Genomic DNA, 26,850 nt, shown 5'->3' with positions numbered 1-26,850 from the left:
GTGGAATAGTGTCTATCATCTTTGTGAGCTTTGGTACAGTTAAGAATACCTACATTGTGATAATGAATTCACTAAAATTCCAAACAGTCAGGTTAGTGTATCTATTACTCCTCAAGTTGATTTTCTAATGTAAATTGTGGTGAGAGAAGAACTTTAAGATAGGGTGTTTCCTCAGCTCATGAGATTGTTCTGGGGTAGCATACTAGTAGGAACTTGATTTTGGACCTGATTTAAAAATGAAAAGTGATGTGGAACAAGAAGCATTTCTAAACATTTAAAGTTCCAGGCCAGGGATTACTCGTCCACCAGGGCAATTGTTTCTCCAATAGGAAAGCAAATAATTAAACTTGGAAAGGTACTGGTGAATTTCATAGGATATAGTGGCTTAGACTTTTTATTTATTGTCAAATTAATTCAAACACTGATAGATATTCTATTATACTGAAATGCTGCTGCTGTTTAAAAATTATTTCTAAGAAAATTCTAACAAATTCTTGGACTGCTTTGGTGGAAAAGCAAGGAAAGAGGTTAATTGCAGGAGGTCTGTTATCCTTAGGAACACAGTTTTGAGAAGCAGATGCTGCATGCTTTGGTTTCTTGTATACCAAGAGTGATTTCATCTCATACCTACCCTCTTTGGGAAGTAGTAGCCTATGTATTTTACCCTCTTGGCATGGTTCTAGTCACTGGTCCCCTCAGCACTGGGTCATGGGTTGTCACTGGAAAACTGTTTCATGGAACTTATACTTAGTGTGATTTGTAAAAATTCAGAATCTCTTTTGTTAAGACTTTTTGTGTTTTGGGTCAAACAGTTTTTCTCTGAGGTTTTGTTTAAAAGAAGAAGTTATCATTCATTTAATACCTACCAAATACTAAGTCCTTACACAGATATTTAGTTTAACCTTCATAGCAGCTCTTCAAAGAAGGTGTGTTGTGTGTGATTTTACAGATGGGGACGCGGAGGCTGAGAGAATTGGGTAGCTCCTCAGGTTCGCTCACAGAGCTAACGAGTGAGAGGCCTGGGTTTCAATCCCGACCCGAACCTTTTCCCTGCCCCCGGTTTTCCTCCTGGCAGCAGACTCTGTGAAGAGTGATAGCAGTGTTCCAGTTCCAGGCACCGGGGATGCCAAGAAAAGATTTACTTTTGAAGAAATGAAAAAAAAGAAAAAAAAAAATCAATAGATTAGGTATGATCTTTGCAAAAGGTTTTCAACTTTGGGAAATTGCGAGGTGGTGCTTACATCAGAAGAGAAAACAGAACTGGGGACATGCTGCAGGATCCTTTGCCACAGAAAGATCTTGGGAAAACCAGGGGTTCTGTGGCCGGGAGGTGTGTCTGTAAGGTGCTTGGTAAAGAAGTCATTCTTGCCTTGTACAGTGGTGACTCAGACAACCCTGTGCAATGATTAATGGAAACAATTGGATTCTCAGGTCCTGGGAAAGCTGTTTCTGATGATAGGCTGCGAGCAAATGCTGGTGAAATGTAGAGCAAAGAGCTGCAAGGAAGGGAGGGGTGGTGGAAGCGGAGGGGGAGTACACGACCGCAGCCCCGTGAAGTTTGTGTGTGCAACTAAACTGCTTGTTTATTTCACTAAAAAAAAGGTGAAGTTTCAGGTTGGTGTTCACCTGTCTGTATCTTTCACAGCCGGTTTATAAACATGCATGCCCTTACGTGGGAGGCTTTTCTATTTTTTCCCCCCAGAAGTTAGGATGTATATAATGTTATATGGCAGTCACATTTTAAGAGGATACCTAAATTATTCTGCATTTCCTGAAACGAACTCTAGACAGGTGGTGTGTTAAATATATGCTACTCAAGTACCCCGTCTTGTTTTCCCTCAAGGCTGTCTTCACATTTACTTTTCTAGGGAAACAACCTCAATTGTACATGATGCTTCTCTTGTGACTTCTCTGTTAAGAGCTAGAAGGTAGGAATTGGACCTCATACTTCTCTGGACCTTGCAATGAAAGGGCAGTGACACCCTTATCTTATCTCACAATTGTCTGTATAAAAATATAATTAGACATTGATCATTTAGGCTCACCAGAAAAAAGCTGGTAGGGAAATCATGGATAGTTAACACCCAACAAATATTTGTTATAAAATTTACTGTATAAAAACTACAGCCTCGTATGCCAAAGGCTTTAACTACTTCTGTAACCAATTTTGTTGTTACACTGTCTGGAATAAGAGTCAAATGGATTGGTTAAAGGGTTACCTGCTCCCCTTCTCTCCCATCTTACTCCCTCCCACCTTCCTCCCTCCCCTTCTCTCCCTCTCCCTCTTTCTTTCTCTGTTAACCAGCAATTAAATACCTCCAACTGCAGAAGGAAAAAGGAAGGAAAAAGTAAAAATAGCAAATCTTTTCACTAAGCTTGGATTAAATGAATATCTGTACTAACTGAAGTTTTACAAACAAAATTCTATAGGAAGTTTACAAATTAGTAAAGAAAAATTCAGATGAAAATTGAAAATAGTTAATAATCTATTTTAGATTTACTATCAGTTACCATGATTTAAATCTGCCCTGGAGTTAGATCACCTGACTTCAAATTCTGCCATCTGGATTTACTAGGTACAGCCTTAAGCAAGTTTTAATTCTTTTTTTCCCAGAAAAACATTTTTTGTACCATTGCTTTCTTATCTGTAAAATAGGGATAATGACATTATCTAACCAACCCCTGGAGTTGTTTTGAAAACTAAATGAAATAATACATGCAACAGTGCTCAGCACAGGGACTGGTACTTTCTAAGTATCTGGTAAATACTGTTTATGTATCTTTTCAGCCATCTCTCCAACATTCATTCATTCATCCATCCATCCATCCATCCATCCATCCATCCATCCATCCATCTCTCCATATACATCCATTCGTCAATCTGTCCATCTACCCATCTTTTTAATGTTTATAACAACAAAGATTGATGAATTTTTTTGCTACAGAATATGTATATAACTTTTAAAGTATGAAATCAAATTAATTGGCCAAGAGGTGGGGGAAGAGGAGATAGCCCTGGAAAACCAGTTTATGCACAGAGATCTAGAATGCCTGTTCATTTAATAATATTTAAATAATTGGACAAATATTTGTCAAAGAAGGGTGAATCAGAGCTACCTGGAGTAGTCTGAGTTGGTTTCTGAGTGATATGAAAGCAAGGTGAGGGAAGTACGGAGAGATAGGCAAGGAGAAGGCCAGGAGGCAGTAATAAATGAAGTCTGAGTACATCAGTCTAGTTAGAGTAAAGGTTAAAGTATAGACTACTAGAAGATACGTTTAGAAAGATTGGTTGGATTTGGATGGAGGGCCTTGAATACCAGAGTCAGGAGTTTGTTTTTTTGTTCTTTTGTTTTATTTTGTCATGGGGAAGAGCTACTGACTCTTCTTGATCTGATAAAGGGAGTGAGTGCTAGTAAGATTGATTTGGAGGGGGAGTGGTGATACTGAAATTAAGAAAACCAGTTTAGAGTCTGTTACAAGAGTCTAGGTAGGATGTGTAATAAAGTCTTGTATTAAGGTGATTATGAGTATGAATGGTAAGAAGGTATGAGCTCAAGTGACATGATTAAGGAAGAGTTGATGGAGCTTAGTGGCAGGCTAGCAATGAGGATCGGAGATGAAAAAGAAGAGATGGATATCGTGTTCATGTTTTGCACTTGGATGATTCTGAGAATGATGCTCTTCTGAGTATGAATGAATGAGGGAGGGTGTTGGGGAAAATAATGATGGATCTAATTTTAAGTTTGTTGACTATGACATAGCATAGTACATCTTGGTATAAATATCTAGCAGTGATTTGAGGACTCTTGTATTTCAGGGAAATGAGAGAGCTCAGTGTTAGGGATATGGATGTAAAAATCATATGATTTAGATGTCAAGGAATGAGAAGTTTGGTAAAAAGAGTATACAGAAAGAATAATGTTTAGGTTGGAGCATTAACATGTGAGTAGTATTTCTGTGATTATCTATTCATCTTAATTTAAAAATATAAGCTAATTTGCTCATCTCTTCTCTCTGATTTTCTTTCTCCCTTTCTTTCCAATTTTATTGAATGTCTACATTGTAGTGTGCACTGTGCTGGGTACTGGGGATCCAGTAATGAACAAGACAGACACAATCCCTACTCTTATGGAACATGTAGGATACACTTTTTTTTTAATATATATAAAACAACATCTTTCTATGTTTTCTACTTTTCTTCCACTTACCATAAGCTTATGATATCTATGCAAGCATTTCTCTCTCTGGGTCTGGAAGACATTCTCTGACAACAAGTTTCCTTTTTCTTTCTTTTTTTTTCTTGCTGATATTTTTATTATTACTGTATTGTAACAAATAGTTTGTAGGAGCATAATTTTAGGAATGTATTTAGTTATTCATCATTAAAGTTAAAAAACCACTGATCCCATCCCCTTTACTGGGAAGTTTTTATTGTGTTAAACTTTCATGTAGGATCCCTTGAAAAAAACTTTGCTATATTACTTGAAAGTTTGCAATTTCAAGGAAAATATTTTCTTAAAACTGTCTTCACATATCCTGACTTCTCTTAGTGATATAAAATCTGTCTCAAATTGCTATAAGATTTCCAACTAGAGATCAGACTTTCCCTTTTTCCTGTTTCTCCCATCCTTATTCTGCTTCTGATTTAACCACAAAGTCCACCCAGTGTCTTCATCTAACCTGTTTCTCCCCAAAAATAACCCTTCCCACACTAAATCGAGGTATAAGAATGCAATATAAGATTGATTGGCCATTTCAGATGTATAAAGGATGAAAGCATCATTCTAAGGAATGATCTATGTGGTTGCAAATTCATACGCAGAGGCTCAAGCTCAGGGAAATCTTATGCTGTTAATGATCCCTAATTCATTCCCCTTTTACTCTGGTGCAGTTCTTCCCTCTCTCCCTTAACTGATCCATTTTTTGGTTAGAGGATTATAAATGATACTATTTAGAACAGAGGTATCAGGTAAAAATGGAGTATCAGGCATTCACTTGTAAATATGATATACTTTTCTTAATACAGGAAGACATTGATGAAAGAAGAAAATCCCAATGTTATGAGTGTTTTCAGAATGGGAAGGATCGTTTTTGATGTATTGGAAGAAATGATCTAAATTCGAGTGTTTTAAATTTTGAGTTAGATATAAAACCACTCTGGTAAAATGCAGTTTGTTGGAGCAACATTTGTATTTATATCTTAGGAATCTTCAGGGTATGAGAGAAGTGTGTCAGATTTTCAGTGCTTTCACACTGACCCCTTTGGGGTACTGAAATCACTTTGATAGTGGGCCAAGCTAGTCACCAAATTTGGATGAGAATCCCAGATGCTGGGTGTCTCATTAATAGTTGTGGACATGTACCCTATGCTTGGTTATTTTTCTAAACTGGGATAAAGATGCTAAATCCATTTCATGAGGTAAACTTTTAACCTCTAAAATACAGGCTACTTCACAAGACAAAAATAAAGCATAACCTTTTTCTCTTCAGGAAAAATTAAGACAAAAGCTTTTGAGGTTGGATCCTACCTGTATTTTCAACCTTCAGAAAGGTTTCTAGGCTAGAAAGACATCTCTGAAAGTGTGGTTTTTCTAATGGATGTGCTGCTGATGTACACTTAACATTATGGGCCTAAATGGCACTGATATAATTTTCATGCCCTCTACTCTGTCTGGAAAGTTGTAGTGCTTTTATTGGTATTTGTATTCACTTTTTATGAATTGGTCTTTCTTGTTGTTTTCCATTTTAATTTGGAGTAAGACTAATACATCTTATTGTTAAATAACATAATCATAACATTCAGTATTAAAATGCACTCCTTTTGGGGGGAAGCCAGATAGATGTATTTACTCTGTAGAGAGATTTAGATTTGATTTTTTGTTTTCTTCATGGTAATTATGTTTGCACTTTGCTGATCACTAGTTGTGCATTATTACAATGGAAGGTGACAATTTGATTGTCTTCAATTGGAGAAACAAGTAATTTTATATTCACTAAGCTGTCAGGTAACACTAACTCACAGTACTAAGAGCTCCTGGCAATGTGGCTTGGCACCTATATTTAACTGCTTTGATGCTTGTGTAACCTCTGCTGAATCAGAAATACTTTGCCTGCTGGAAATGGTTTTCAGGGTTGTACAATGAGGTTTTCATTAAGTAGACAAACTGAAAATGAACTGCAAAGCCACAGTTGTTTCTCTCCTCCCCTTTCCCCCCTCCCCCCTCCCCCTCCCCTCAGCTCTCCCTCCCTCTCCCCCTTCCTCTTCCTCCTCTTATTCTATTGGAACCCGAAATTTATACTTTATTTCATTACATGAAAGAGTGGAATTGCTGGATTGCTTTATTTAGCTAAAGGAGAACCTCAGAGATTAGCTTCTTTATATAATTTTGTTCACTGTCACTATGTGTGAGTTTTCATTTTTGGAAACAATCTAAACAGTTTCAATTTTTATTTTTCTCTGATGATATTAAATAATGACAAATAGAGGTAAGAATGGAAAAGTATATATGTGGTGACAACTTTCTACTTTTTCTCTTTGAGAAGTTACTGTTCTGGTTTATCATTTTTATTAATAATTAGATAAACTATCTTATCATTGGGCTGCTATTCTAGTGTCTTTCAAGCTGACAAAGACATGTTTGGTTTTCACTTTAGCAATTATGGTTCTTATTTCATGTAAAGAAGAACGTCACATGAATAAATCTATTCTCTTTTTATTTTATACAGCTTTCTTTTATGCAAGTCACATGAGGTCTTTTAGATGAGTTATAAAGTCATTGTGCTTGATTAAAATCCTCTAAGTTAGCATATATTTATAGTAGCTATTGTTTGGTTTTGCTCTTATTGTTAAATGACTGATTTTATTTATATATTTTGGGTCTGGCTCTCAAAGCAAAGATCCCAACAAGTTACTGGTAAATAAACTATGAGAGAAAAAAAAATCATATTTTTTTCTATCAGGCAAAAAGTGTAGATAGAGGTTACATGAAATCAAGCTGTTTTGATCCTGGGAGGAAACTGGATACTCAGGGACACACGTAATGATGATAGGTCTTCCATAGGCAGTCTGGCAGGCAGGCCGGTGGCGAGGCCGGTCGCCTGCCTCTTCCAGAAGATACTAGACCATTAGACAGAGGTGGTTACGTGATGTAACATTATCAGGAGAAACAATTCATGAGTCAAAGCATTCCAAGACATATGAGCTCTAGTCCAAAGAACAGTCTTAAGCTATATAAAGTGACAGCAATATTGTCAGCTAAATATAAACTCTAGAAACACAAACTTTGATGACTTGAGAAGAATCTGTTCCAGGTAGTTCCTGTTTTGTAAGAACCTCAGAAGGCCTTTGGAGACAATTTTGGTGCTTTGGTGTGAAAAATTAGAAGCCTTAAATAAGCCAAAACCCATTAATTTAAGACTCTTCTTAGATATACTTCAAGGGCTTCAAGCACATTTCATGTGCCTCCTCTCTATTGATTTGACAGCTATCTCAAATCAGTAAGTTTTCTTTCGCAGATATTGTCTGCATCTGTCACCATATATGTTCTGAAAGAGCCACTGCAAACTCTAAAAGATTGGTTTATAACTCTCCAGGGCAGTTGTGAAAGAAGTCACCTTCTTTTTCACTAAATTGTTCTTATTAAACAGATGGAAGAGAGAAAACAACCTGCCCGAGCCTTGGGAAGTTGGAGGGCTTGGAGTTGGGGAGGGGAGTTAGTGCTGGATCACACAATACAAGGAATCAGTAACAACCTACGGGCTTCACCCAAATGAAGCAGGAAACATGTTAAAGGGGATGTCTGCATTTTCATGTCTGGTTCCTCCCCAAGTCTACACCTCCCCCGTCCCACCCTGTCCTTAACTGTGGGAATTAGAGGTACAGAAGGGTTGTAAATCAGTCTTTGTCCTAGGTTGGGTGGACTGACATCCTTTTAAGGCAGTGGTTCTCAACCTGTGGGTCGCGACCCCTTTGGGGGTCGAAGGACCCTTTTACAGGGGTCGCCTAAGACATAACAGTAGCAAAATTAAGGTTATGAAGTAGCAACAAAAATAATTTTATGGTTAGGTGTCACCAGGACATGAGGAGCTGTATTAAAGGGTTGCGGCATTAGGAAGGTTGAGAACCACTGTTTTAAAGGTTCCTGGGTATTGTGCATTTTGGCAGCTGAACATATCTGTTACTCATGCTCCTTGAAATGAGAGGCACTCTGTTATATTTTTGGAAAATTAGTTGTTTATTTCTCAGCATCAGATCAATTGCAGGATTAAATTAACAGTGAATTATCTGGAAATAAGTCTACCTTGGTAGCCTGAGGCTAAGTGGCAAAAATAAATGTGAATGTTGGTCTGAATTTTTAATTTTTTCTTTAGGCAAAACAGCTATTAAAATGTCGCTTTATGTTCAAAACAGGGCTTCTTTTGAATAAATGTAACACACCTAAAAAGTGAATGCCATTTGATAATATTCTTAGAAGTAATAAAAACATTTTAAAAAATAAGGTTAAAAATATTGTTCTAAATTCAGAGACTCCTTTCTATGGTTAAGTTCCAAATAATAGTTTGGAGATGGATTCTTTCCAAGCACTAGTAAAGAAAAAAAATACAAAAAATAGTTTTGAGTGGCTATGCCTTATGAGAAAGTTGTTTTAAAATAATCCTAACTTTTAAACATATACAAATGACTGTTATTAAAAAAATACCATCAAATCAGAAAGGCTTAACATTCTAGAATGTATGATTTTCTGAGATAGAGGATTTAATCATTAAATCTACTGTCGATACCTAGTCCTCACCATTTTATAAAGTCTTAGACAAGCTAATCTTGATTTCTTGTTAAAGGGTATAAAGTAAATTTACTGTCTGAGTAGGTTTGTAATGGTCTAAACATTTACATTTTATACTGGGGTTTTGGAGTAAAATAATTATCATCTTTCTAGAGGCTCCCCTACTGACTTCCTAGAAAACATTATCAATTACAGGAGACTTTATCTCTGACAATCTCATTCCCAAAAGTCCTAAGCCCCAAAGTTCTTTCCAGTGGCCTGGCATCCTGGGAATGCACTTGATCTGCTGGGCAGAGACATTTCAAACTCACGGAACACATGATGAGAATTTAGTTTTATGTGTCCCAAAGATATGTAATTCTCTTTGGAGGTTTTACTTGATAATAGCTATGCCCCAGAAAACCATCTTGTTTAACCAATGTGATAAGTTGACAATGTAGTTTTTCTCTCTGATTATAATGTACTCTGTGTAGTCAATACACTGCTACCATGTGAGTGTAATTTCCTCTTTTATTTTATCTCCAATGCACTGTATTATAAATAAACAGTTAAAAAAAACACCAAACAAATCTGTTGCATCTCCTTTTAAGATTGTACCACTGTAGACACTTGTTCTAGTAAAGTAGAATTGGGCGCATTTGATTGCATTTAAATTTTTCATGCTTCAGCAGTTTGGCTGGGAGCACAGTAAAGAAAAATCCCATGAGCGAGGATCGTTTAGAATAATAGAACTTGATTTTGTGTATTATAGCGGCAACATTTGCGCTGCTTTAGTTAGGGTTGTGTCAGCACTTCCATTATAAACCCCTGTTTTCAGGGGGTATAACTAGGGAGATTTTTTAAAAATACAAATTAAAAAAACAATTCATTTGAATGATTTTAAGTTATAGTGCAAAAATAAAGCAAAGTCAAGTCACATGGAAGTTGTCCATTTTTACAAGGATTTTGATTCTTTTGCTTATTAGTTAGATATGGCTGCAGCTAAAGTAGGTGCCATTCTGATACACTGGGGGTGAAAGTTTTGTAATGGGAAATTACTGATGTGAGCTTTAAACTGTTTGGCTCAGCAGTTGGAGCCTGGACCTGCGGACCGGAGAGTCCCAGTTCGGTTCCCGCTAAGGGCACCTTGGTTGCAGTTTGTCCCCGACCCCAACTTGGGTTGCGTGGGTGGCAACTACTTGATGTGTCTCCCTCACATCGATGTTTCTCTCTCTCTCTCTTTCTCCCTCTCTTCCTCCCACTGTATCTGATGATAAATGCAAAAATGTCTTCCAGTGAGGATAAAAAAAAAAAATAGTAAACATCCGATGTGACATTTTAAAACATTAAAACAGATGTTTATTAGAATTATGATTTTCTAAAGGAGAGTAGCCATGGTATGGTGGTTGTAGTAAAAGCATTACCAAGAGTCTTTGCAGCTTCTAGAACACTGTTTAGTTGCTGTAGTAAAATGTTTTAAAAGGGAAAGTTAAAGAAATGAAATGGATGACTATGTAATCAGTAAATTGAAGGACTCTTTAATAAAGTAATTGTGCAAAAAATAATCAGTAAATTGAATCAAATAATCAGTGAATCTGACTTATTTAATAAACTGTGCATTAAAGTGAGTTTGTTCACACTTTCCTTTGAAAAATACAACAAAATCACCACCTCAAACAAAAACTACAACAAAATCAAATAAAAACAAACCTGAAATAGGCTCAGCGATTTTTTTTGTCAAGAGGAAATGCCCAGAGTGGAGCAATACCTAGCTAAAAGAACAAAATCACCTTTTTCTCTGCTGACAACTTATTTGAGAACTATAGTCAACACAAGAAACTTAACTAAAATATAGTGTGGAGAAGTATTCTTCTTGGAATGTAAAAATGTAAATTCCTTTGCTCAAGGCTGGGATTTCAAAGTTGAGTGTGCCTTCCTTGGTTGTTAACCTTTATTGTCCTACCTTCCCCCTCTCCTTGCCCCCTAATGGTGGTGTGAACTGAGGCTGAACAGTCAAATCTAATAGTTGTTGTTTTTTGCAGCCTATCTTTCATTTGCAACCTTGATGCACATTTGTATTTGTAGGTGCAAAATAAAAGACAAATTGTGTGATGTTATAAATAAGTAGCTTTCCTGAATGGTCACTGGAGGAATCACCAGAAGACTGTTGATGAAGTAGAGGTGAAGCCCTTCCTCACTAATTGTATTCAGCGTGTAATTTCTAAACTTCCCTCTGAATTTTGATTTTCAATTAACACTCCCCATTTGAAGATAATTTTCTATTTAATGTAATTGCAGGAAATAATTTATTGGCTGATTAAGACTGAGGGCCCAGCCTTCCTTAAGAAAACACTCTAACAAACCAGCCTTTAAACTCAACTCATGGCTTTGGACAGATTTAGTCTATTTTTACAGCTGCATGGTTGTGTTTAATTAGGATTGTGCACTATTCTTCATCGGTGCAGTTTTGCAGTGGAAATTATTCTTAAGAGACTTTTGCATTTTGTGTCATGATTAATTTATACTAAAGCAACAATCACAGATATTGCTATTGGAAGGAGCCAAGTCACTTTATAATAAGAGGATATTTGTTGGGAAGCTAAAGTCCCTATGAGTTTTGGAGTATGACTTTCAATTGTATTGAGCTGTTTTTAAAAACCAGCAGTTTGTTTCCTTTGTTTTTAATGTGAATGATACATCATTGGTACTGTCATTATCTGAACTATGAAAACATTCTTGTTGTTGATGGCAAGCTCTTGACAAACTTGCAGGATAGTTATAATTCGCCTGGTTTTACTATAGTATTTATGGGGCCAATGAAGTAAGCTCTAGTGTGATTCATGTAGACTAAGAAAGATCCTTTGGTATCATTTTTCCTAAGTATGTATACATAAGTTCATTTGTTAGTATTTTTAGAAATTGGTCAAGAATATACTTACTTATCTGATTCTTTGATATAGTGCTCCGTATAACATTTTATTTCTTCTCAAAGAAAATATAGACATGCTTTTGTACTTCCTTTCCCCATTTTATTTTCTAGCATCAAGTCTAATAGATGAAATTTTTATATTTATAGAATGATTATTGTAAGCAGGTATCAGCATTTTAATATGTTTCAAAGCACTTCAAAAGCTTGTAATACTTTTATTTAGAACTGTGCATAATTAGATTAGCTGATCTTCTCTTAATTTTTTCACTGTAGGATACTAAATCTGAGCCCCCTCATTAATTGTGAGAAATTTAGCATTAGCTGTTAAATCCTATGTGAAACATGGGCTGCTACATAAAAACTACTGTTTAAATTGGAATTAACTTAATTATTTTTCTTTGCACTTGATATTTCCTTCACTGCAATATTCATGAAAGCATGTGACAGATTTGTAAATTTAACTGTTAATCTCAGATTTCTAGACCCTTTAATCAGTATTTATTTGTCTGTAGAAACAGTACTAGCAAGTTAATGATTTGCTAATTTGAAAAATACTCATGTGGTTTCCTATGTTAACTGATTTGTGCATTTTTTAAAAAATGGTATGAAATCAATTAATGTTAAAGAGCAATTAAGGTGGAGACTTTATTCCTTTCATTACACAGCAATTTTAGAGCTAAATATGCTATACACAAAAAATGACATAAAGTTTTAGAAAAGATGCTCAATTGCCTCTTGTTTTAATTTAAAAACTTTTGGTGGCTTTATTTCTAAACCTTTTTGTAAGAAAATCATCTTGATAAAGTGATATTATAAAAATTTTGACGTCCTCCTTAATAATAATGATTTTCTGATTGTATATGACAGCACAGAATGGAGACCTCATGCTGAATGCAGTCAGTGTTTACTTATATGTAGATGGATGAATATTCAGTAATTGTTTTTGGAGTATTTAAATATTATGCATTGTAGGCATTTTACTATTTTCATACTAAATGCTTTGAATCTTGTATATACTTTCTAGTATAAAATACAGGCATAGTTATTTCATATGTTCAATTCAAATATTATTATACTGCCTTAAGACTAATCTAACAGTATCAGGCACTCAATCAATATGTCACTTAAAAGTTAAATTACAGCAGTTGACACAGCTTGAAGGTCTTTAGAAAAGGATCACATTGACACTAAACAGTGTTAGGCCTAGCACTCAATGCAAGGTGTAAACTCAGAAGTCAGGACCACATTTGCTTAGGACTTTCATCATAGATAACTTACTTATTTGGTTATATTTTCTTACATAGACTTCTTTTGTTCCAACATAAAACATAAGCGAGATTTGGACATATGTACTTTCAAATCATCTTCCAACTGGCTCATTTGCCAGTTCATTCATTCATTCATTTATTATTATTATTATTATTATTATTATTATTTTTCATTGCTAGTCAAATCAACCAAATTACTCTCAAGAAGCTTATAATCTAGTTGGAAGAACTGGGGGAAAATACACACATACATATACTATATATAATGAAAATTTATTCCATAAAAACTTTATTTATGGGTTGGTAAGAGAGAAAATATGCAGCAATCACTGGGAAGAGTTTTGTGAGTTAAAATTTAAGAGGGAAAGTGGAATAGATAAGCTAAGAGTTATTTTTTTAGTGGTTTAGAGTGGATCATAAACATCTGTGAGGTTAGAGAATTTTTCTTTTTCCTGAATTAGTCAAAGGTAAGGGCTTTTTGTGTTTTTTTTTTTTTCATTGACAGCCCTTTTTAATCCATGCTGTTTCCTTCTTCTGCAGAAGAATGTCTTCCAAGCAAGCCACTTCTCCATTTGTCTGTTCAGCTGATGGAGAGGAAGCGATGACCCAAGATTTGACCTCAAGGGAGAAGGAAGAGGGCAGTGATCAACATGTGGCCTCCCATCTGCCTCTGCACCCCATAATGCACAACAAACCTCACTCTGAGGAGCTACCAACACTTGTCAATACCATTCAACAAGATGCTGACTGGGACAGCGTTCTGTCATCTCAGCAAAGAATGGTGAGCTTTTAAAATCTGGCACTGTCACTGAGTTCTGTCTGTTAGTATGGCCTCATTAGAAATAGGTGTTTTAGAGAAAGCTCAAAATAACTATCATTAGAGTTCATTGTGTTCAGATCATAAAACAACCATCATATAGATTATTAATATTATTCTAACTGGGAAAAATTGGAAAATGGTTTGTGATTTAGTTTTTGTTCTTTATTAGTTCATCTTGCCAAAAGATATTTAACTTAATTTTGGGAGAGATTTGGTTATCATATTCTCTGAACTTCTGAATTAAGGTGATGAAGTTAATAGTACCACAAAATAAGTAGTATTAAATGAGATATGGCTATATATTAATATTGAAAATCTGTATTAAGCAAACATGTCTATATAAATGAGATCATATGGAGAATACATCTTCAGTGAGGAAATGCAAGTATTTATCAGTTTTGACAGACAATCTTGATTAATAATAAAGATTTTCTCACTTATGTGCCTATATATTAATTTCAAAAGGACATGTCCTGAGTATCATTCCATCAGACTGCAGGAGTTTGCTCACATCAGTTACATGCATTGTGTTAGCTAGCTTTCTCATGTAAATTCCATCTTTAACCATCAAAACAGAAACTATAGCAAGTGATATTCATTATCTAATTTAAAGCAAAAATGTTAATTATTTTTAAGAATCTAGAACTGACCCAAACTATAACATATGTTATCTGATTAAGAATTTTAAACTCTGTTTTACTTTTCTTAACTTCTGGCTAATGAAAAGTATTTTAAGTGGGCAATTAAGAAAAGTTTTATTTCTTAATTTAATAAGGTAATATTCAAAAATACCGTTACTACTAATAACATATTTAAATTCTTACACTATGCTTAATGTCTCAGAACCAGTTCAGAGACTTGATTTTATAATTTATGGACACAGACACTTCTTTCTCAGATGGTTTTGTGCACACAACTAGTGTTCTGGACCAGTAGGGAGATGTAGGGGATTGAAAGAAAAACAAGACTTTTCTAGACTAACTTTAGATTCGAAGGGTATCATCATTATAAAATTAGATAGAACCATGGGAAGATTTATTTGTAGGGAGAAGAGAGACGGTATAATAAAACAAGACTAAAAGTCTGTTTTTCTGATTAAACTCGAGTGGTTCATTTTATACCTCCAAGATAGCAGGGTGGAATAGATATCCAGTCACAGTCACTGGATTTTTGGCAAGATATTAGGGCTATGTTTTATTTTTATTTCAACAAATATTTATGTAGCACCTTTTCTGGGTGTAGTATTCTACTGGTTGTTGGTGAACAAAACATGCATGATCATACCTTCATGGAGCTTCTATCTAGGAGAGGGAACAAAAATAAATATGTTATTAAAATGGTCATGTGTATTATATGCATATGTGCATAACCCATGGACACAGACAACAGTGTGGGGAAGGAATGGGGAGAAGCGGGAGCTGGGTGGAGGGGGTCAAAGGCAGCGGGAGATGGGGGAACATCTGTAATAATATCAACAATAAATTTTAAAAATTCGTGATATGTGTTGGGAAGAAAAAGAACAAAATGCTATGTGAGAACACAATGGAATAAACCTAACTTAGAATGAATAGATAGGAATGCTCTTACTGACCTAAGGATGATAGGAACTAACCAGGCAAAGAATAGAAGAAAGTGTAAAAATAGCAGAGGCAGCCCTGGCCAGTTTGGCTCAGCGGTTAGAGCGTCGGCCTGCGGTCCGGAGAGACCCGGGTTCGGTTCCCGCTAAGGGTGGGTGGCAGCCACTCGATGTGTCCCTTCACGTCGATGTTTCCCTCTCTCTCCCCCTTTCTCTCTCTCCCTCCCACTCTATCTGTACAAAAAATGGAAAAATATCCTTGGGTGAGGATAAAAAAAAAAAAAATAGCAGAGGCATGTATGAAATATTTGAGGTGGGAAAAATATAGCTGAGTTTCAGGAACTTTAAGAGAGTCTTTGTGGCTGGAGTGTAATAAGTAAGGATGCAATGTAGCATCAGATCTGGTTGGAGAGATTAGCAGGGGCTTATATCCAACAAGACCCTGCAGATAACACTGGAAGTGAGACTTGACTCTAAGTGCAATGGAAAGGCATTGAAGGCTTTAAGAATATTTCAATCAGATCATTCTGGCTGTAGTATGAATGGATGGGAGGCAGACAGTAAAAGGAGGAAGACCTGTTGGGAGGCTATTTCAGAAATCCAGGTAAGAGATGGTAGTGGCTTGGCTTAGTATGGAAGGCAGCGGGGCAGAGAAGAGATGGCTTCAAGATCTGTTTTTGCTTTTATGACAAATATAGCTATGGACAGATAAAAGTAACTAAACTGGAAAATGTAGGTTGAGGAAGAAGTAATATAGTTCATATTTTACTTTTTCAGAGAAAACTTTGCTTATTTTTCTTTTATCCTCACTCGAGGACATTTTTCCATTTTTTGTTCAGCTAGAGTGGGAGGGAGAGAGAGGAAGAGGGAGAAACATTGATGTGAAAGGGACACATTGAGCTGCCACCCGCATGACCCATCCAGGGCCGGGGACAAATTGCAACCGAGGTACGTGCCCTTAGCGGGAACCAAACCTGGGTCTCTCTGGACTGCAGGCCGACGCTCTAACCACTGAGCAAACCGGCCAGGGCCACTTTGCTTATTTTTCTCAGTAAAATTTTGTATCTTGGCAAGTGCCGGAATGCTTCAGTGAGTATTCTAAAGTTATATGATCTAAAATTTTGTCAGAAAATAGGTATTAACAATGTGCTTACCAACTTTATATTAAGTGGAATTTACGGTAGTATAAAATAGTTTAAATTTACATATATGCTATATGTTAGCCTAAAAGAAATCATCCTTGCTGAAAATGTTTTCAAACTTTCATTCTCTTTGGACATCAAGCATGGCTTTCCACGGTACCCTTTGTGTATTCTAAATGTCTGGAAGCCAAGATATTTCATTTTAACTCCCACTCTATAGTATTTCCCAGCTGTGTACTTATACGGTATACTGAAAGGGTTTAACAAGTGGGAACTAGCAGCTGCACTTGGAAATTCCCTTTGTGCTCCCTTTTCATCCAATAGATTCAGTACTGTGACTGTGTAACAACTGTAACATCAGACCTGTAATGACTTATATTGCAAGTATCATATCACCAAACAATTTTTCTTTACAGGAAAGAAAAACAATAGAAGGATTTTAGGTTCCTGTGCAGTTCTGCAAACCTACATATAGTGTGTGTGTATGTGTGTATATGTGTGTATGTGTGTGTGTGTGTGTGTATGTGTGTGTGTGTTGGGGGGTTGGGGGATTGTGACGAAAGTAAAATGTAATAAATGTTTTACTACATTCTACTTTCAAGTAAATATAAAGTCCAAAAGAATTGTTAGGAAGTTAACTGAAACTTGTAGTTCTCAATGTCTGTTACTTACCGTACTTGAACCCCATAAAATAGTTGTGGGGAGATAAAATTGAAAAGAAAGTCTGAAAAACAACAAAACTTCTATTAGCACCTATTCAGTTTCCATTGTTATTTACTTTCTGCGATGGCTCTCACTCAGGAACAGTTAGAAACAGGCACTAAAAGTTTCTTATCTCCTGGGTTCAGAAGGGGTTTTATTTTGCAATATCAAGACTGCAGAGGAGCTTTTCTGTAAGAGAGGGCAAAGACAAAGCGAAGTTGTGCTAATCCTCACTTCCTGATTAGAAGAAAAAAATCTTTAAATGTTAAAATTCTGATTATTTATTTTGAACTGGCACTACAATAAAATATGAGAGACCACACAATTTCAAACAAGAAAAAGAATTCATTATGGCACATAAGTAAAGAAGGAGAATCGAAATTTTAGAGGTCGGCATTCAAAGACCAACTTGAGAATAAAGTTTTAGACTCTGATTTTAATTACAATTACTTATATTATGGGTACAGAAATGTTTAATTTTAGATTTAGTATGCTGTGTTAATTGGTAAGATCCATTTGAAGGCTGAAAGTTAGTGTGAATAAGATTTCACTGTCCTTGTTAGTACTGTACAATTACTATTATTTTCATTACGATGCCATTGCACCAGCACTTTTTTGGGGGGGGGGGGCGGGGAGCACACTGTCCCCTGAAATATGTTTCTGTTCCCATTAGGACTGATTCATTAGGCAGGAATATATTCACATACTTTTTTCATGGAAAAATGTGTGGTATAGTTTTCTTAATGTTAACAGAGATGGAGAAACATTTTGTGGTAGTGTTTAGTGACCGGCATATGATGCTGTGTTGTAATGATTATCTGCTAGAAATTACATGATTGTGTAGAACCTACTAAGATCCAGGGGCAGGGACTTTCTTGTGAATAAGACAGACGAGATCTCTGCAATCATGGAACTTCGATTCTAGCAGTGAGACAGACATTAAAGGAGTTTCACAGAGTGAGACAATTTCAGACAACAGTAAGTGCAGTGAAGAGAAATAAATAAGAAAATGTGATCAAGGTGACTACTTTAAACAGTCCAGGGGAGATGTTTTTGAAGAGGTGACATTTGAGTTGAGATAGAAATAACGAGAAGGAGCCAGCTATGCAAAAATTTGGAGTGTGTGCAGAAGCATTTTGGTTGGCATGATGAGCAATAGAAAACAACAGAGTAGCTCCAGTGGAATGGGTATGAGAGACAGTATGAAATAAAATCTAGGAGGCAAGCAGGCAGATGACACACACTTTGGGGTATCATATTCTGCAGTGAGGTGTTTGGACTTTACTTCGGTGCGAGAGGAAGCCACTGAAAGATTTTAAGTGAGACTCACATGATTTGATTTATGTTTTTAAAAGACCACATTGGCTGCTGTGTAGAGAATGGATTGTAGGTGGTAACACCAGAAACAGGACACTTACTAGGAAAACTACTGCAATAGTGCAGGTGAGAGTTTGATGATAAGTGGAAGAGTGAACATTAGGGAGGTTATTCTTTGAAGAGTTCCCACAGGTTCTGGAGAAGAAGAGATTCACACAGACGGCGAGGAGATGATTTTAAGTAATGTACATGTGGGCGGAACTTTAGTCAAGAGTGAACAGGAAATGAAGTTGCTGAGACCAGAGAGAGGCTCCTGTACACAGAATGGTCCCATGTGAGGACAGAAGCTGTTTGCCTAAGAGTGAACTGTATGCAGGTGATTTCTAGGGTAGGACATGGGGATGTGGGTAAGGTACCAATAACATCTCTTAACAAGATTTAAAAATGCCAAGGTTGTAAGTGGGACCTGCTTTGCACACGTGCACATGTGCACTTACGTGCATGATTATATTCATATCTATTTGAAGCCAAAGTGAGATTATATGCATCTGGATTTTAACTACTAGTCCAATTAAGTAGAAATAGCCATGCTGGACTTTCAGCCCCAGAATATCAGAATGCCTTATTTTAGAGACTAGTTAAATTTCCCCAAGTGAGTTTTATCTTCTAGAAAAGTTTTTAAAATATTTTTTCTGCTATAAATAAAAGATGCCAGTAATGTCCTTTGTTGTAATCGAAAGAAAATAGTAACAAGCATGTTGAGACGTTTAATAAATAACTGTTGGGAACAATACTTTCTTGCTTGCAAATAATTTCTCCTCCTCTGCCTTTCTTGCTTTCAGTCCAATGAAGTTGCTAATCAACTCTTGAGAGTTTTATGTAGTTCACTGGAGTCATAAAAATTCTGGTGTGGACTTTGTACCATTTCTGGGAATGGAACTGTTTTCATTACATGATAACATAGTCCAGGAATTTTAAGTGAGGATTTAATCTTTCTCAGCCATGTTTTATGTTGTGACAAGACTTCTAGAAGATTTCTAATTTTGCTGCCTTTTAAAAGATTTTCAAAACTTGAATTGTTGCCAGTTTTTGGTAAGATTTAGTCATTTCAGATATAAAGCAGCACCCACATGAAATTTATTTCCTTACTTTTATTGAGACTGTACTTTAGAAAGTATAGTGAAATGCACTAATTCACTTGGTCCTGAGCAGTTTATAGTCTTAACACCTGACAGAGGCCAGGTTCTTGTGCATCTTTCTGGTGCTTGACTGGTCTACGAAGCACTGGAAAAAAATCCATAAGTTTCAAGGTTTAGACTTTTTGAGAAATTGTTACTACTTCTTCATTTTAGGATTTTGGAAATTCATTCAAGTTACGTAAATTCAAACCTAAACTTCCAGTAACAAGGGGAAATGTTCATCCTTGCCTCCCTGAGTCATGAAACAGTATTCTCCAGGAAGCCCTGTGGGAGATTTTCCATTTTCTATAAATGTGAATCCATATTAGCATACAGCACTATCCCTTTTTAAACTTATCTTGAAATTCAATGACAGAAATTTACTTGCAATTTGAACCAAAAAAATAAAACCATATTTTATTGCATGGTGTGGGTTGTTGACAACTAATGTTGTCTAGTGTTAACATGTTGTTCACCTTTCTGTTTTCAACCCCTGATTATGTGCGCTGTTTCATTATCTCTGTGAAAGAATTTTATTTTTTAAAATTTCCAAATCAGGGTTGTATAAATTAAACAAAATGATGACTAGCATGCTACTTGAAAATACCTGTTTATGAAAACTTGAGTTATTTTATCATTCTTCTTAATGATATAATACACCTTTCTAAATATACTTTTTTGGAAAAGTTTTTTTACTATGCATATTATCAAAATTTTTTATCAGAAATGGAAACATTAACATGCTGTGGTATAGTTGGCCTTTTCCCCCTTGGGCAAGAAGGAATCAGGTATGCATGCTGATGAACACACTCTAGTCATTAACATGTGATTATGTGGGCTGCATATTGAGCACCTGCCAAAAGATAAAAATTCAGCACTTTGTTACATCTGTGCAAAGACTTTTTGCATTTCTTTTGTATTTAGACAGACCCTCATATCTTTTCTTTTTATCAATGTAATAAAATTGAGTATATAGAGTGTTTTCGAGGAGATGGGCTATATTATGTTTATTTCTATTTAATTTTTTAGTCTGTATAAGATCCAGTAAGTGAGGTTTGAAGAGCATCAACTGTAACATGAATCTCTTAACAAACTTTATAACTGACATTCATATGTAATTTACAACATTCCTTCATGGTCATAAGGATGATCTTTTCAGCCAATAGTCCTCTAATTTGCTTCAATTTTATATGATACCTTTATGTCACATAAATATTGTGTTTTTATTTCTTTCACCAATAAGCTGCTAGTGTATGTCACAGTGATACCCCTGTGGTTTGACTTTTCCCATCTATTATCAATATGCAAATGTTCCTTCATGAACAAAGTATAGCTTGGGCTCTATAATATTTTCAGACACTCAGAGCAAGTCATTTTTTGATAATTATTTAAAATAAGACTTGATTACTAATAGAAAATCTGGTATGATCTAGTCTAGCAGAACAATTTGATTGAGCAGGCCTATTACACTCAGCTTTTATTGTCTTAATAAATTCAAATGGCATTTAAACATAGCAGAAGTTTTGTGTTTTTTTAAATAGGCTTCTTGTCATAATTGATCAGTATTAATCATTGAAACTGGTTTCAGGATACCAATAATTTTCTGATTAAAGCTGAACTTCACAAGCACGTTTCAATATATAGGTGGTTCTGATTAATATACACTTTCTTACTCAGAATTTCTTCTTGCCCATTGATGATCTGGGTACATTACGATAATGAAATACAATACTGGAATAATGAAATGTGCACATTTCTGTAGTTCTTCTAAGCAGCAGTTTGTCAAAGTATAATGTATATATTGTATGGCATGCAGTAATTTACATGACTAATTTGAACTTTCATGATTAGGATGAAATGTGAGCCTTCTAGATCAGCATGAATAAGATGGCATGCCTGGATAAGCAGCATATTTCTTTGGAAGAGGGAGCTGGGATTGAATTTACACCCCTCCAGATCTACCTTCTTTCTTTAATTTGAAGAGGATTGCTTTCCATAAAGTCAACTTAAACATAACAAATCCCGTTCCCGTTGTTCATTCGGATGAGATTGAAAGGGCTGTCTTTGATTATTGAGTCAAAACACCTGCATTGAGCAGGAAAGACCTACTCTGTTCCTTCCCGAACATATCTAATCTTTCTTGAAGGCATCTAATGAATGTGCCTTAATTATCTTGATATGCAAATTATCCCACTGTTTGATTGTCCTCTGTAATAAGTTTTCCTTGCTTTCCAAGAGAAATGTAACCTTTGTAAAGAGGAAAACTTCAAGCTATTATTCCTTTTGTTACTATAGCTCTTAATGTGATGACATATTTATTTTTTATACCATTAACCTTTTAAATATTATTTTGGTATTATTACATTCCCATGACCTCTGGGCATTATTTTTCTAGGTGATGCAAATTGAGTTCAATGATATATCTCTTTGTAAACTACATTCTGAAATCCAAAGTATAAATTACAAACCTTTACTAATAAAATTTTACAATCAGGTAAAAATTAGAAATGAATATTTATGCATTTCATTTACCTTCTTTATATTTCATTAGCATGGGAAGCATTATTTAATAAAATGATTGAAAGTTATTTTGTAAACTTTTACTTTTATTATAATTTAACTCTGATTTATTTTCATTACCAGTGTACTGAGAGTACCTAGAATTCAATATCCTCAAGTTCATTGAACTTCTGGGAAGAAATTTGCCCTCATTCAAGCATCGATAGATTATGGTGGTATAACAAAAGAGATTCATTTGCCTAGAAACACAAAGAATTAGAACTTTTTTGGCAGGCATTTACTGTTATTTAGGAACTTTGGTTAGTCTCAGTGATAAATTGGTAGTTTTTTTACATAAGCATTGTATTAGCCAGAATTAAACTAATGTAATCCACAAACAAATTGAGAAAATTTGTTCTTGAATTCAGAGTTAACATTTGCCCTTTGATTGTATTAATTTATTTTGTACCTAGTATACTTCTACCAAAGATACCTCTCTCATTTATTTTTTTTTGTTTTGTTCTCACAATGTTATGCTTTGTATGTGAAGTTGATTATAATTTATTTATTTTGCTTTCTGAAATTAACAGTCAGATTAGTGTTTGGCTCTCCTTTTGGCTACATTTTTTGGATCCATGAGGAATGACAGACCCAACAAGGCAAAGAATCATCCTGAATCTAAGCTTTGGGGTATTTGAAAGTGAAGAGAGAAAAATAAAAATTCACATCCCCCCCCCCACCACCACCACCAGAGAGAAAGCACAGACTCCGTGGCCCAGTGGAGCTCAGTCTGAGGTTGTGTGCCGCCTCCGGACAGAGAGGCGCCCGGCTTCCGACACGGGGGCACCTGGTGGCGGGGTTAGACTTCTACTTGTTGCTTTGTGGTGAACTGGTGATATTTCGTTTCCCTGGAAATGAAACGATAGATAGATAGATAGATAGATAGATAGATAGATAGATAGATAGATAGACAGACAGACAGATAGAGATATCTGGATAGTTGTTTTATAAACAACATAGCCTCTGAAAAATCACTTAGTTTCTTTGAACTTGTTGCATCTGTAAAAACTTAAATCAGAGAGCTAGAGATGTTGTTTAAAAATTCCTGAATTACCAGAGAGTTTCTTGGTAAGCCATTATATGTATTTGACGTATTAGAAGGAAATTTGAAGACTTTTGTGGTGAAATTCTCAAAATCGGGAATCTTCCTGGGCAAGAGCCCAGTGAAGACTCAGACTGCTGCGATCACAGAGTGAGGAGCTGGGAGCGCTCAGTGTGAATGGCATACAGAGCAATCTGCTCTCCAGGCCCTGTTCCCTTGGGAAATTAGGCCAGAAAAGGACTTCACTGTTAATAGAGCAGAATCTCTATTAAGGAATAAATGGGTTTGACAGACCTTCATGGGGTTCTGGTGCTCTTTAATGTTAAGATTTGTGAGGTTATGAAGAGCATACTCTGAGCTTTTTCTGTGACCCCAGCCTCATCGTTTAAAAACAGACACCCTAGACATAATCACATTGATATTTGTTTCTGGGGCCTACTTACTACCTCTGTTCCTTGTGGGTCCCAGCTACCTTGCTTTTCTCCTAAGAGTTTTATATCTTAGTTTCTGTTTTTACTGAAGCTTCTCTGACACCCTTGAATGATTGTAGATTCCCCTCTTCCCACAGTGGTCCTAGTTTCTGTCTCGAATTAAGGACAGTTTTCCCAGAAACTGGATTGAACAACATTTCAACAGATTACCTGTGTCATACTACACAGCACCTGGGTCATACCACAGGTCCCTGGTACCTTGACTCTCCTAGTTTCAAGGCTACTTCCTTGGTTTTGGTAGAGGGTAGAGAGGTTTTTAAACTTTACCTCCTTTGCTTCTTGTGATGTCTGGGTTGGACAAACCCCAGAGTTCTCTTTTGAATGATGCTTATGCAAAATGGGTTCCTGATGTACTAACTGACTGATATCCGGATTCTGTGATGTACATATAATTTAAGCTTCCATGATAACCTTCAAGTCACTTAAAGCATACTAACTTCTTTGCTGATTATATATAAAAAATACACAGTTATTTTTTTATAAATGCACTCTGAAATGTCTCTGAAATGGGGAAGAAAAGAAAACAACTGTGGAGGAGGAGAGTGTGAGGATAATAAAATTCATGCTAGAGTAAGTAGTTACCTCTGAAGAAAACCTCCATGGAATCATCTGAGACTCTCCATTCATAAGAACTTGCTCTGGAAAAAAAAAACTTGTCTAATTATGCTTCTCCAACTTCTGCATAATCATACTACTTTATCCCTAATGCCTTAACTTGTCAAAACAATGACGACAATGACAACAACACATTCTTTTGAATCAGTGGAAATATTTTTCCTGGGGTTATTTAGGTAAGGATATTACCTCACAATAGGCCTGTGTTTATCTCTGCCACTAATTTTCTATGTGACCTTAGGGAAGTCATTTCATATCTCCTGACTTCAGTTTCTTCATCTCAAACATGAAAGATTTGAACTATAATCAAGTCTCTTGCTAATTCTAAATATGTTGGTTTCAAGGTTAAAATTGTCTTAGCCAACTCAACCTAGTCTGGTAATGATGTTTAGGTTGAATGTTGTATGGTAGTTTAATACTGATGAATTGTCAGATGAAAGTAACCGTCTGGAGTTGGAAAGCACATGAATCAGTGAATAATTGAACCTTGATAGAATGTTGCTTGCTCCATGTGTTGGGGAATTCTATTGGAGGGGCTCACCTTAAAGCTCTTCTTACTGTTCCATAACCAAAAAGTTATAAAGTATTCTCATCTGTGAGGCTGCCTATCCCACGGCATTAGGTCTTTAATGTAGGATATCCCTAAGGTGATGATCATGTGCTTTAATTCTTTGTTTAGACAATACTGAACGCATTCAGTTCAGGGCACTACTCTTTAAGAGAGCCAGACAAATAAATTAGAACACATTCAGGGGAGAATGGTCAGGATGTCTGAACCATGTCTTATGAGAAAGAAATTAAGAAAACAGGGATGTTTTGCCTAGAAAAAGAAAAGAAACAAGAGTACTATAATGCTATGTGTATTTATTGAAAGTACTGCTGTTCTGCCCGGCTGGTGTGGCTCAGTGGTTGAGTGTCGACCCATGCACCAAGAGGTCGCTGGTTTGATTCCTGGTCAGGACACATGCCCAATGTGGGCATGCAGGAGGCGGCCAGTCTCTGGTCTCTCTCATTGATATTTCTATCTATCTCTCCCTTTATCTCTCTATAAAAATTAATAAAGAAAAAAAAATAAAAGAAAGTACAGCTATTCTAAATGCTTCCATGGCATTGAAATGTTTCCATGGGTTGAAGGAATAGGATTCATATTTCTATAAATAAGAATATTTGAGGCTTCTTAGGGTATATTCCTAGAAGTGGGATCACTAGGTCAAATGGCAGTTCAATTTTTATTTTTTGACGTAACACAATATTGTTTTCCATAGTGGCTGCACCAGTCTGCATTCCCACCAGCAGTGTACTAGAGTCCCCTTTTCTCCACACCCTCGCCAACACTTGTTGTTTGATGATTTGTTGATGGCAGCCATTCTGACAGGTGTGAGGTGATACCTCATTGTTGTTTTAATTTGCATCTCTCTGATGATTAGTGATATTGAGCATTTCTTCATATGTCTCTTAACCATTTATATGTCCTGTTTGGAGTGGTGTCTATTTAGTTCCTCAGCCCATTCAGAAAGAATATATGTACCTCCATGTTCATAGCAGCACTATTTACAATAGCTAAGATCTGGAAACAGCCCAAGTGTCCATCAGTAGACAAATGGGAAAAAAGCTGTGGCATATATACACAATGGAGTACTACACAGCTGTAAGAAAAAAAGATCTCTTATCCTTTGAGACAACATGGAGGGACCTGGAAAGTATCATCCTAAGCGAAACAAGCCAAGCAGAGAAAGACAAATATCACATGATCTCACTTATTTGTGGAATATAATGAACATAACAGTCTGAGGAATGGGGTAGTCCCAGAGACGTGGAAGAGGGGTACAGACTGACAATCCCCAGAAGAGGGGGTGGGGGGAGAGATTAAACCACAGAACTTATATGCATATATGCATGAACAATGGACATGGACAACAAAGCTGGGGACAGGGCGGGGAGGGAAAGGAAGGGGGGGGTATCAGTGGGGAGAAAAGGAGAAACATCTGTAACAAAAATAAATTAATTAATTAATTTAAAAAAAAGAATGTTTGACAAGCCTCCAAAGATAGAATCAACTGCTTTGAGAGGTGCCAAATCTTCTATCAGCGGAGGTGTTTAAGGAGAGGCAGAAAAGTTAGTTGTTTATTAGAGAAATTGTAATGGCCACCATCACTACTACCACCACTACTGTTTAATGAGCAGTTACTATGTAACAGGTGTTTTATTTTTATTAATTAATTTAATTTTCATATCAACACTGTGAGGTAGGTTCTGTACCACTATTATCATCACTCCCATTTTAAAGATGAGGAAATTAAGGCACAGAGAGATTATCTAACTTGTCTGGGGTTATGTGGGAGAGAGATAAAAAAATGAATTTAACTAGAAAATCTGGCCCAAAGAGCCTATACTTGTTAACTATTATACTACCTTTTCTTACACAGGGGATTCTAGATGGGGTTAAACA

General features: G+C 36.0%; 1 protein-coding gene across 34 annotated transcripts in view; it reads left to right on the top strand.

The window, feature by feature from the left end:
• SOX6 (SRY-box transcription factor 6) overlaps nucleotides 1–26,850 on the top strand; it is a 509,394-nt gene that overhangs the window by 132,882 nt on the left and 349,662 nt on the right. For 32 of the 34 annotated variants that reach the window (XM_036260192.1, XM_036260193.1, XM_036260194.1 and 29 more), the window contains one exon: nucleotides 13,500–13,740. In XM_036260192.1, coding sequence (XP_036116085.1) covers nucleotides 13,504–13,740 — 237 coding nt within the window. In that variant the 5' untranslated portion in view covers nucleotides 13,500–13,503. Of the gene's footprint in view, nucleotides 1–954; nucleotides 1,188–1,868; nucleotides 1,929–13,499; nucleotides 13,741–26,850 lie in introns of those variants that run through there. The other 2 variants (XM_036260190.1, XM_036260191.1) reach the window with 2 other exon arrangements.

The sequence above is a fragment of the Molossus molossus genome, unplaced genomic scaffold, assembly GCF_014108415.1.
Source record: "Molossus molossus isolate mMolMol1 unplaced genomic scaffold, mMolMol1.p scaffold_m16_p_13, whole genome shotgun sequence".
Taxonomy (NCBI): Eukaryota; Metazoa; Chordata; class Mammalia; order Chiroptera; family Molossidae; genus Molossus; species Molossus molossus.
Note: the sequence above shows the minus strand (reverse complement) of the source record. Positions and strands in the feature narration are given on the sequence as shown.